Below are 10,943 nucleotides of genomic sequence, written 5' to 3'. Positions count from 1 at the left end.
ATTCAGGGAGTGTCCTGCAATGAGACTCATTCATAATGTATTCATTAAGCAAACCATCTTTTAATTTGGAAAGGGAAGTTGGACATGAAACCAGACAAAACATATTTAAAAAAAGTCTCAGACATCTCCAAGCCCAAATACTTCAACAACGGGCTAGCCTTTTGAATAATGCAGCCCTACTAAAATATTTACAGTGTAGTTCATGGATATTCCAAGCTTTCTCTCCAGTAGAATAGAGCACACTCAAGCTAATTTGACTTTAATTGAGATCAAATGGTTCACATGTTTCTGTTTTGAGTACAATATGTAACTATTTTACATTTACAGATACTTTATCCACACTCGTTTACTTATTTAATTTTTGAATGTGTTTTTAAAGCCCTTAACGGTGTCCAGACATAAACCATAATGCTTTTGTTTTTCAATTACATTGAAGTGCGTCGGTGTTCTTTACAGTAACCTTTGTGCTTGTACATGAGTTTAAAGAGGAGAACTGCTAAACAGCACAGCTCCAACAAACTTAAATCCATTTTACTCCAGGGAGGTCAGGTGTTTGATAAAAAGAGCTACGGATATCAATGGGGACTTATTTCACTTGGTCATTCTTAGTATGAAATAGTTAATGTAAGTTGTGTTCGGTAGGTGCTCACAGTGAATAAGCATGTTTCCAAAGTGCCCTTAAAAAAGGGTTTTCCTGAAATCTCAAGGATGCTAATCCTCCAAAAATGTGATAAATTACACATTAACTATGTATATGCAAGCTCAAGTGTTATTAGCCCTTGACCCAGGCCTCTAGATTGGAGTAAACTTTCTCCTGAGGTAAGCTGTTATAATGTGAGCAGATCTTACACAGTCTCTCCCTCCAGTCTTTGTACAACTTTACTGTCCACTGATGTTTCCAAGTGAAATAGTCACTGTAGCGTTTCTTGTCCTCTGCAAGCTGCTGTAGATACTCTCCTAAGTCCTTGACTGATGCAAACTCATCGACGTGGATAAAAGAATTAGGTGGAGCCACAGATTTGTAGTCGCCTAACGGGGGTCCCAGGACGACAGGCACCGCGCCACCTTGGTAAGCATTCCTCCACAGTTTTTCTGTGATGTAATCTTTGCTGATTGAGTTCTCAAAAGCCAAGTAGAAGAAGCAGCGAGAGATTGTCGGTAAGAGGGCATTTTGGGAAAGAGGTGTCTCGGTCCAACGTCCGTAAACCTTCACAGGAACTACTGCCTTTAGCTCTTGGTACACTTTGCTTCTCTTGTGGTGCTTTCTGTAGTTGCTGACCACCCAACAGGCCAAGGAGCTCTTATTGAGAGGGACATTGTCCACCAGATGTCCTTCAGCCTCCTTTGGTAGCAGCTGGCCGTATGGAATAGTGACATCAGCATCTCTCCTATAGCTGATGGTCATGTTGAATATATTTGCATACTGATGCAACTTTCCATTGTGAATAGGGGCTTCCAGGGACATCCAGGCCCACCTCTGGCCCTGTGGTCGTGGAAGGTCAAGGGGCAGCTTTTGGTGGCCCAGTGCCAGCTCTCTGTTGTGGAACACCACCACATCAGCGGAGGGGAACAAGGAGCGCTGGTCCACCAGTCTACAGCGAGAGATACGATAGAGATCCCAGCACGTGTCCCTCTTCAGGGACGACGACTTGCCGTTGGGCCAATGCCACAGCAGGATCGTGATGTTACGGAAGCTGGAAGGATTTACAGCTGTCTGGGCCGGAAATCTTCTCCACCATGCATTGAGAAGACACAGCGGTAAAACACAGAGAAAGGAGAGGAGGAAGAGGCACTTCTTCATTGAGCCGAGCCCAGTCTTCTTAGTGTTGTAACACCCCTGTTGCAAAAGAAATGAAGTAGGATTGTAAAGGAGAACCGTGGTTTTTTCGCGTACTTTTGCAGGTTTAAATCTAATCATTACAAATCATATACTTAACATCACAACTAACCATTTTTTGTAAAGTGTGCTGCTCTGTTGAGCAATGTTGATGTACCTTTCCTTCTGATTTATTTCCATAATATATACAAATCATTGCTGAAGCAAATCATTTAAAATCAATCTGTGAATTTCCTCATAATTCTTTTAAATGTGCTAATTGATTTCTATCTTTGCACAGGTATGTATGGAAACCAATTTAGCATTTAGGACATATTTAACATACCAAGAATACAAAGACTCAAATGTTTTACTGAATAGACTGAAAATAATATAATGTGACTAAATAAGATTCATTTGATTAAATTGCACCATGTAGCTCAATAACAGAAGAGAGTAAGAGTCCTCCCTGGCAAAAAAAAGTATGCTTTAGCCTAAACAGGAAAAACATATTGTATTAACTACTTCCTTCCAAATATACTCCATGTCTGTGATGTAATCCTCTGATGAGATTTGTAACGAGGACTTACCATTAGGTCCTCAGCTGTGACTCCCCGTATGAAGAAGAATCACGACCTCCCTCTCAAACCAGACAACATGACAGCTTTCTGCTCAATCAAGAGGAAGTATATGCTTCCTTTTCTCTATATGAACAAAAAGTGAATATATTTGAAAGAGTTATAAGTGCTCTAGTCGAAACTAAATTAACATCTATCCATTGATATCATCACCCAGTCAGTCACCACTTAAAGACAAACATTTAATCATTTGTCAATACTTTCTTTAATGTCTTAGGAGGGATAGAAAATAATTCAATACATATATATGTGGAAAACATTTAGATTGATGATTTATTTGCTTATTGAATCCTACTCCAGTTATCCAGTCCTAAAAGTATCTAGCCTCATTGCTGTAGTTTCCTCTTTGGAAAGAACATTATAAAAAGGAAAAATACCATTAACTGAACAGTGTGCACACGAGGAACTAATGAATACTCGTATAATTTCAACCTGTGGAATTAACTAATACCTCTAAACAAAGCTTTCATCACATACCTCTCCCACTATCTCAATACAAAACACCTTTTAAGAGCATCCTGGCTGCATCATAAAATAAGGGAAAGAACCATACATTGGCACAACAGAAGCACCGCAGCTTAAACCATATCAAGAATATCTACTCTTACTACTTTTAAATCCAGGCTGAAGACTTTTCTTTTTGTCGCTGCTTTTAATTGAACTATTCATATCTTAGACTGCACTGTAACTTTTATCCATGTATTTTTTCTATTTATGTTTATTTTATTAGCTTTTATTTTTAATGACTGATTTTAAATGCCATTTTCTTAATGTCTTTCGTTTTTTGTAAAGCACTTTGAATTGCATCGTGTTGAAAAGTGATATATAAATAAACTTGCCTTGCCTTACATCATTTGATATAAAAACAAACTGCCCAGTTATTTAATTATTTTCTTTTGAAGCCGAAATCTTTACTTTAAAGAATAAACGTTAAAGGTGTTTTGTAACTGAAAAGTAGAATATCATAACCAGAACATTTTCCAGCGAAGGTGAGAGATTAAGAGATAAAGCCTTTAAATATGAATGATATAATTCCTTTTAAGTTACCCTCCATAGTTATACGTTTTAAGACAAACTGTGAACAGGATGTGGTGAAAGATCGATGTTGGCAATGGCACTTTGCCTCAGTGGTTTTTGTACAGCGTTAGGCTACAAGGTGCAAAGGGCATGCCATAAAACACAATTTATGAATACAACACTAACCTGATCAAGAGATGAACGGCCTGTCCTCCGTCCTCAGTCAGCACTGATACCGTCTTTGGTCACCGCTGGTATGACAATTATCATGAGCTTGAAGTGCTTTAAAATCAAAAACACAGCCCCTTTTAAAGGAAGCTGAGGTGTGGTTTTCTAAATATTGTGGAACATGAGTTCAGATGACGAGCATCGTGCAACCCCTCCTTTTTCTTCCACACCCCCTTAAACTCCTACTTTTTGGTGAAATGTACACTTATCTGCTCCCTGCTGTTTTTAAAAATGGAGAACAACCATTCAGGGGGTGTTTGCGACATGGGAAAGAATAAGTACAACAGGATTTAAAAGGTTACACAAGAATAAGCACAAAGCAATGATTCATCATCGTGTTGCTACATTGTAGAGGTTAACATATCAAAGTATATGCATGTACAAGTTTGATGCCCTTTTTTTATTCCCACAAAGAGCATTGATGTGTGTGGCAGAGGCAGTGAATGGTAACATATGTTTATTTTTGTAATACTTTATGCATGGTTGGTTCAGGGTTTTTACCCTTTTGATTATAGTTTCTGTGGTTGATTGTTTTCTCCTTGTCTTTAAAAGTGATACATTTGAAGTGTAAAAATATGATTGGAAATAAATGATCTCATATCTCAAATGTAAATGTTTCATACAGACTGAGCAGCAAAATTCAGCTGTGCTGTCTGTGGAAAAAAATAAAAGCTAAAAACACTGAAAAGTTTGATTTAAGTACACGTGCCTCTGAGACATTTAAGAAAGCAGGTGCCACTCACATCAGCCATGCTAATGTTAAGAAATGAATAAGCAGATGTATCATCAATGGGAATTTGCACAACCAAAATAAAATGTTATATTAATAAATGACATCATCACTTTTATAAATAATAATTAGCTTAAATCAAGCATACTAAAGACTTATGAATACTTAAGGAACAATCCAAATCCTACATAGCAGATTACATTTCTGCCATGTTTATTCGGTTTAAATGTATATTTGTATACTAAAGGACCACAAGAGGGCAGTATTGTGTTGCCACAATCTTTTGTTCCCAGGCCCTTTCATTGCTTTTCCACACCCTTCCGCAGATGCCCCCTCTCTTCTAGACACTGGTGATGATGCTGAAGATCTGGATTTGATGAGGAGATCGGATGAAGAGGAGGTGTGATGAGGTCTTTGGATTAGCTCTCCTGGCACTGGATGTGATGAAAGCAGGTGGATGGGGAGGAGGTGGTCAGCAGCATGAACACCTGAAATCACAGCTGACTGCAGGAGAGAGGAGAACCATTTTAAAGTTTGGCTGTAGCACAGTGATTGGCTGCTGAGATTGAGGTGAATGTAGGTTAGCAGGAAGCCCGTGATGAGCTGATTCAACACATCCTCACTCCCAGGTCGGCCTATGTTGACGTTATGTCAAGTCCCCTGTGTCGGTTTTTGAAAAAGGTAATTGCATAGAGAGGACGCACAAGCGAGGTAATCATAAGGGTGTGAGTGAAAGTCACCTGTGACTCAGTGCTGAGGAATCCACAAATTGGATTCATATTGTATGAGGCTAATTAAAGTAATTTAGTAAATAGGATAGTTCAATTAAAGATATCACCTTTCTTTCATCGTATTCAGCCCTGGGAACCAATCAAAAATAAACAAAACGTCCTGTTTGATGAGGTTGTTGCTGTTGTTTCTGAATACATCTGACATGTGATGTAATCTTAGCTCACGTCAATCTCCCACATGAAAACCCCTCCTAGCAACCTTTATAATCCTAAAGCAATTGCTATGTTTATTTGTTACCATTTTAGCCTTCTCATAGTTTGCATACCTCTAAGAGAGATGTTTCCTCCTCAGAATCAACCATGTGGAACTATCTAGTATTTCTTTGGTAAAGAACAGATTAGACCAACTTGAGCTTTGTCCATACTTACTTCCTTATTAATAAACCCCGAAGTTAAGAACAATAGGGATACATTACAGCTATGTTGTTTTTCAAAGTAAACCGTTTAACCTTGCTGACAAATGAAGCTCAGTGCAAGTTCTTTCAGGAAGACTGCATACATTCATTCCACAGCTGCTTAATCAGCCAACACATCCTCACTCCCAGGTCGGCCTATGTTGACGTTATGTCAAGTCCCCTGTGTCGGTTTTTTCCAACGCAAGGGGGGGGGGGGGCCTAAGAGTCAATTTTCAACGCAAGGTGGGGGGGGCTTAGCGTCCATTTTCAGCTTTCCGGGATGTCCATATGCTTCTATGGACGCTCATGGAAGCACGGCATTCGTTTGCAATGCTTTTGTATTTTTCTCCTTCGATTCGGAGAAACAAATCTTTTTTCGGAGTAAAGGATGGCAGAAGACACTACACTACCCAGAATCCCCAGCTATCGTTTGGAGCCTACACACGGCGGCGTGTCTTGAGCTTGGGGAGTCAACGCGAGCAGCCCGACCAACAACATGAATGTCCCGCCCCGGACATACAAAGCAAAGCACTCATGCTACATCCATGCTGGCTAAATATACTGTCTATGCTTGCTAGCTGTCCATTCAAACGAAGTACACTGGATATAAACTCCCCAAACAAGCGAAAACCTACCACCTCCCCCCATGCCTGGCTCCTCCAGTTTGTATCCCTGTATGTAAAGAGGGCAGCCTGTCCTCCTACAAAAAACGACCATATAGGTCGATTGTTCAGCAGCTAAATACGACCCAGAGACACGTTTTAAAGTGTAGCCCCTCTAGTGGTCGTGTAAGAAACAACATACTCCTGTCGATTGCAAACGCTCCGGAGGGTCGTTTATTCACAAATAACCCTCTCTGGAAAATCCTAAATTGTGGAATAGTTTGGCCATTAAAATGCTTTTTTATTAGATTTCTAGCGAGAAGTGTATATTGTACTTTTATAATCCACGTCCAGTGGATGTGTAGGATCTACAGTTTGATAGATATACGAAGATGATTTGAGGTCTCGCCAGGAGAACGTGTAGGCTACTGTATATGGGGCAACTTCCATGTAAAGTTAGCGTGGGTGAAAACAGTATTTCCGGTCTCGAAGTTTTCATAATAAAACCGGAAGTATTCCCCACACTGTCAAATGATTACGCAGTGATATCTCCATTACTCATCCACTAAAAAACATCAGTTTATCCTTGTTAATTACACAATATTGATTGGTTTAAATTGTGTACAATGCTTTTGTGTTTTTAACCTTCGATTCGGAGAAACAAATTGTTTTTTCGGAGTTTAGACACTACAGAGTTTCCGAAGACACTACACTACCCAGAATCCCCAGCTATCGTTTGGGACTACAACATCCGCCTTGCTTTACAAACCCCGTGATTAGCCCTCAAGCTCTGTGATTGGATATTGGAGTGGCAGTGCGACAAAGTTACGCTGAGCGTCAAAGCTCTTTGAAATGGAATGGAACCACGCCAGACTATCCAAAACTGGACTTGGACGGGTCCAGCCCGGCACTCCCCCCCCCAGAATTACACTTGCTGGCTATTGTGTGTTTCGCAACATGTTCTATGGCACGTCTCTACTGGGAAATGTAGTTTTAAAAGACGTTTTCGTATTTCCCACAATTAGAAGTTGCCAGTATTAAACTACATCCCTGGAGGTTTAGGGGACACGAAACACATTGGTGTTATGAAATTTAAAACATATAATTAATACATGGGTGAAAATTGCTTGTGTCCATAATGGGCAGCATTAATACCACATGACAGCTGGTCTTATGTCTGTGACCCCTCCTGTTGTTAATTGATAAGCCTGAAACATGCACTTGTCAAGGTTCAGATGCACATTTAGCAAATATTGCAGTAGCCATCGATCATCTTAAGATAAGATACTTTATTGATCCCAAGTTGGGAAATGTTTTTGTTACAGCAGCATGTACTACTTTGTTCTACTCCACTACAATTCAGAGGTTAACCTGGTATTTTTACTCTACTACATTAATTGTTGTTACTTTGCAGATTCTGATTAATGATGTGAAATATAAACAACCCTTAAATCAGACTTTAGTTACACCTGAGTAAAATTCAGCCTTATCAGTTTGTCTGTTTTGCACATCCTCCTGTTAATATCTTTGGACGTCCTGCACTAAACTGTTTTATTGTAGAGATCACTACAGTATCTTCTAGATATTTTCCATTCTATATTTCTATCATTGACCCCTATTTTGTATGTAGGCTACTCTTAATATTTAAATGTTTTCATCAATAACTAAATAAATATAACTTATTCAACAACTACATTCAATAACGTGCTTTAACCACTAGGAGGTGCGGTTTAGACCAGTGGTCTAGTTAATAAAACATAATAATATCGTACATAATATGACTATTCACTTTATTGTGAGTTTAAAACAGAACGGTAAAGGAAAATACAGTTTCAGTCTCTCGATGTGAAGCTTATGCATTGTACCATGAACCTGTATAGACCTGTAACAGTCAACTGCATGAGGAGTTGGAAAGGTAGTTCAGAAAATCAGTAATATCTTTAAAAACTACAAAAAAGTCCCTTTCTATCAGCTGTGCACCGTTATGGTGTAAATACAGACTATCTACTAATTGGATCAAATATAAAAGTCAGCCGAATTAGTGTTGATACTGCAAGGAGACGTATTGTGTGAAAAGAAATGGAAGATGTTGTTTAATTGTTGATATATTTATGGTCCACGTCACGTATTCAGTTTTGGCGGCATCTCTTCCAGTTTGTCAAAAGGTCTTCTGATCAGGGCTCTATAAATACATATCTACGGCAGATCTTTAATATTTAATGCAGCCGAACCGTGTATTACAATGCCGTTATGTGATGACTTTCAAAGAGAAAAGCAAGAACACTCGGAATAAAGTATTATTATTTTTTTTTTTAATGTTTTCCGATTTCATATCACATAAACACCAATCCAGACGTGCATTGCGGCGTGATTTTAGCCTATCAAAACCTCTGAAAAAAGAAATGTGTCTCTCAGAATCGAAAGAGAAAAACCTATGGGAAAAACACAAAAGCATTGTACACAATTTAAACCAATTAATGTCGTATAATTAACTAGGATAAACTGATGTTTTTTTAGTGGATGAATAGTGCAGATATCACTGTTAAATAATTTGATCATTGGTTTTATTATGAAAACGGCGAGACCGGAAATACTGTTTTCAACCCGTAACTTTACATGGAAGCTTGCCGCATATACACGTTGTCCTGACGAAACCTCAAATCATCTTCGTAATATCTATCAAACTATAGATCCTACATATCGACCGGACGTGGATTCTAAAAGTACAATATATACTTCTCGCTAGAAATCTAATCATAAAGCGTTTTAATGGCCAAACTATCCTACAATTTAGGATTTTACAGAGAGGGTTATTTGTGAATAAACAACCCTCTGTAACGTTTGCATTCAACGGGAGCACTCGAGGCCGACAATTTTCAAACGTAATTATAGGTCGTATTAAGCGCTTGAACAAACGACATATTTGGTCGTAATAAGGGCTTAAACAATCGACCCATTTGGTCGTATGAGTTGGAGGACTTGTTGAAAGAGGGACTGGTCATAGAGTACCGGGTGATTCCCTACCGCCACGATCATTTTCTCCTCCTTTTGTTGACATATGGGAAATAACTGCGGTCTGGCTCTCCCAACATACACCCGGTTTGATTGGCTACTGCTTGTACTGTCAGATTTACATACGAGGGATTTGATTGGCTGACGCCTCCGTCGAGGCGGCAAAAGTAGAACATTGCTCTACTTTTGAAGCGAGCACCTCGAGAGAAGCTACGCTTTGCTCCCGCAATGCAGTTCGGCGAATCGTGACGTCACCCCATTCAAAGTGAATGGGCAGAAGCGTTGAAGCGGCAACGCACGCCGCCGTGTGTAGGGGCCGTAAGCCCCCCCCCCCCCTTGCGTTGGAAAAAGCCGACACAGGGGACTTGACATAACGTCAACATAGGCCGACCTGGGAGTGAGGATGTGTTGGCTGATTAAGCAGCTGTGGAATGAATGTATGCAGTCTTCCTGAAAGAACTTGCACTGAGCTTCATTTGTCAGCAAGGTTAAACGGTTTACTTTGAAAAACAACATAGCTGCAATGTATCCCTATTGTTCTTAACTTCGGGGTTTATTAATAAGGAAGTAAGTATGGACAAAGCTCAAGTTGGTCTAATCTGTTCTTTACCAAAGAAATACTAGATAGTTCCACATGGTTGATTCTGAGGAGGAAACATCTCTCTTAGAGGTATGCAAACTATGAGAAGGCTAAAATGGTAACAAATAAACATAGCAATTGCTTTAGGATTATAAAGGTTGCTAGGAGGGGTTTTCATGTGGGAGATTGACGTGAGCTAAGATTACATCACATGTCAGATGTATTCAGAAACAACAGCAACAACCTCATCAAACAGGACGTTTTGTTTATTTTGATTGGTTCCCAGGGCTGAATACAATGAAAGAAAGGTGATATCTTTAATTGAACTATCCTATTTACTAAATTACTTTAATTAGCCTCATACAATATGAATCCAATTTGTGGATTCCTCAGCACTGAGTCACAGGTGACTTTCACTCACACCCTTATGATTACCTCGCTTGTGCGTCCTCTCTATGCAATTACCTTTTTCTGTTTGCCTTATCCCCCCCAATCTGTTTCCTTCTGTTATGGGATCTTTATCTCCCTCCTCTCTACTTGCAACATTGTTTCAATTGTTTTTTTTTTTTTTGTTTTTTTTAGTCAATTTATTGAACATGTCAGAAACAAAAAAAATATATAACAATAATATATATATATTCTCCTTTTTTTTTTTTTTTCACTCAGATTAATAATTATAACAAAGTACCAAAAAAAAAAAATAATAACAAAAAATAAATAAATAAATAATAATAATAATTTTCAGATAGTCTCTGTTCATGTTCAACAGGGGCAAGAAGAAGCTTAGGGGGTCCTACCCCCTCTAACATATATTTTTCTTATAAAACATTAGGTCATCGTCATCAGCGACATGTTTGTCTTGTTAATCTTTTTTTTTTTTTTTTACAAAACAAAATGTTTAGGGTGTGTTGTTTCTTCCTGCTCAGAAAACCTCTGCAAATACCTGCCACATGAGAGCATTTTCTGCCAGACATGAATGCAGAATGCATCAAGCACAGTCTTAAAACTTGATACAATGATATTTTAAATAATTGTGGTTACAAATTTGGGAAAGGCTCATTTCTGTTTCAACACGACAATCCCCCAATGGGCATAGTCAGGTCCATAAAGAACGTTTTTTTTAGATTATTGTTG

General features: G+C 38.8%; 1 protein-coding gene across 1 annotated transcript; it reads right to left on the bottom strand.

The window, feature by feature from the left end:
• Positions 1-35: 35 nt before the first annotated feature.
• On the bottom strand, positions 36-3,843 carry fut7 (fucosyltransferase 7 (alpha (1,3) fucosyltransferase)). Its single transcript, XM_034096133.1, has 3 exons — positions 3,658-3,843; positions 2,407-2,520; positions 36-1,837 (listed from the first exon to the last, which is right to left on the bottom strand). Exons 2-3 carry the CDS (start codon positions 2,407-2,409, stop codon positions 773-775), a joined length of 1,068 nt encoding a protein of 355 aa, XP_033952024.1. The 5' UTR covers positions 2,410-2,520; positions 3,658-3,843; the 3' UTR covers positions 36-772.
• Between the last annotated feature and the right edge of the window lie 7,100 nt (positions 3,844-10,943).

Source organism: Pseudochaenichthys georgianus, chromosome 12 (assembly GCF_902827115.2).
Source record: "Pseudochaenichthys georgianus chromosome 12, fPseGeo1.2, whole genome shotgun sequence".
NCBI lineage: Eukaryota > Metazoa > Chordata > Actinopteri > Perciformes > Channichthyidae > Pseudochaenichthys > Pseudochaenichthys georgianus.
The sequence above is the reverse complement of the archived record's forward strand: the minus strand, read 5'-3'. Positions and strand labels throughout refer to the sequence as shown.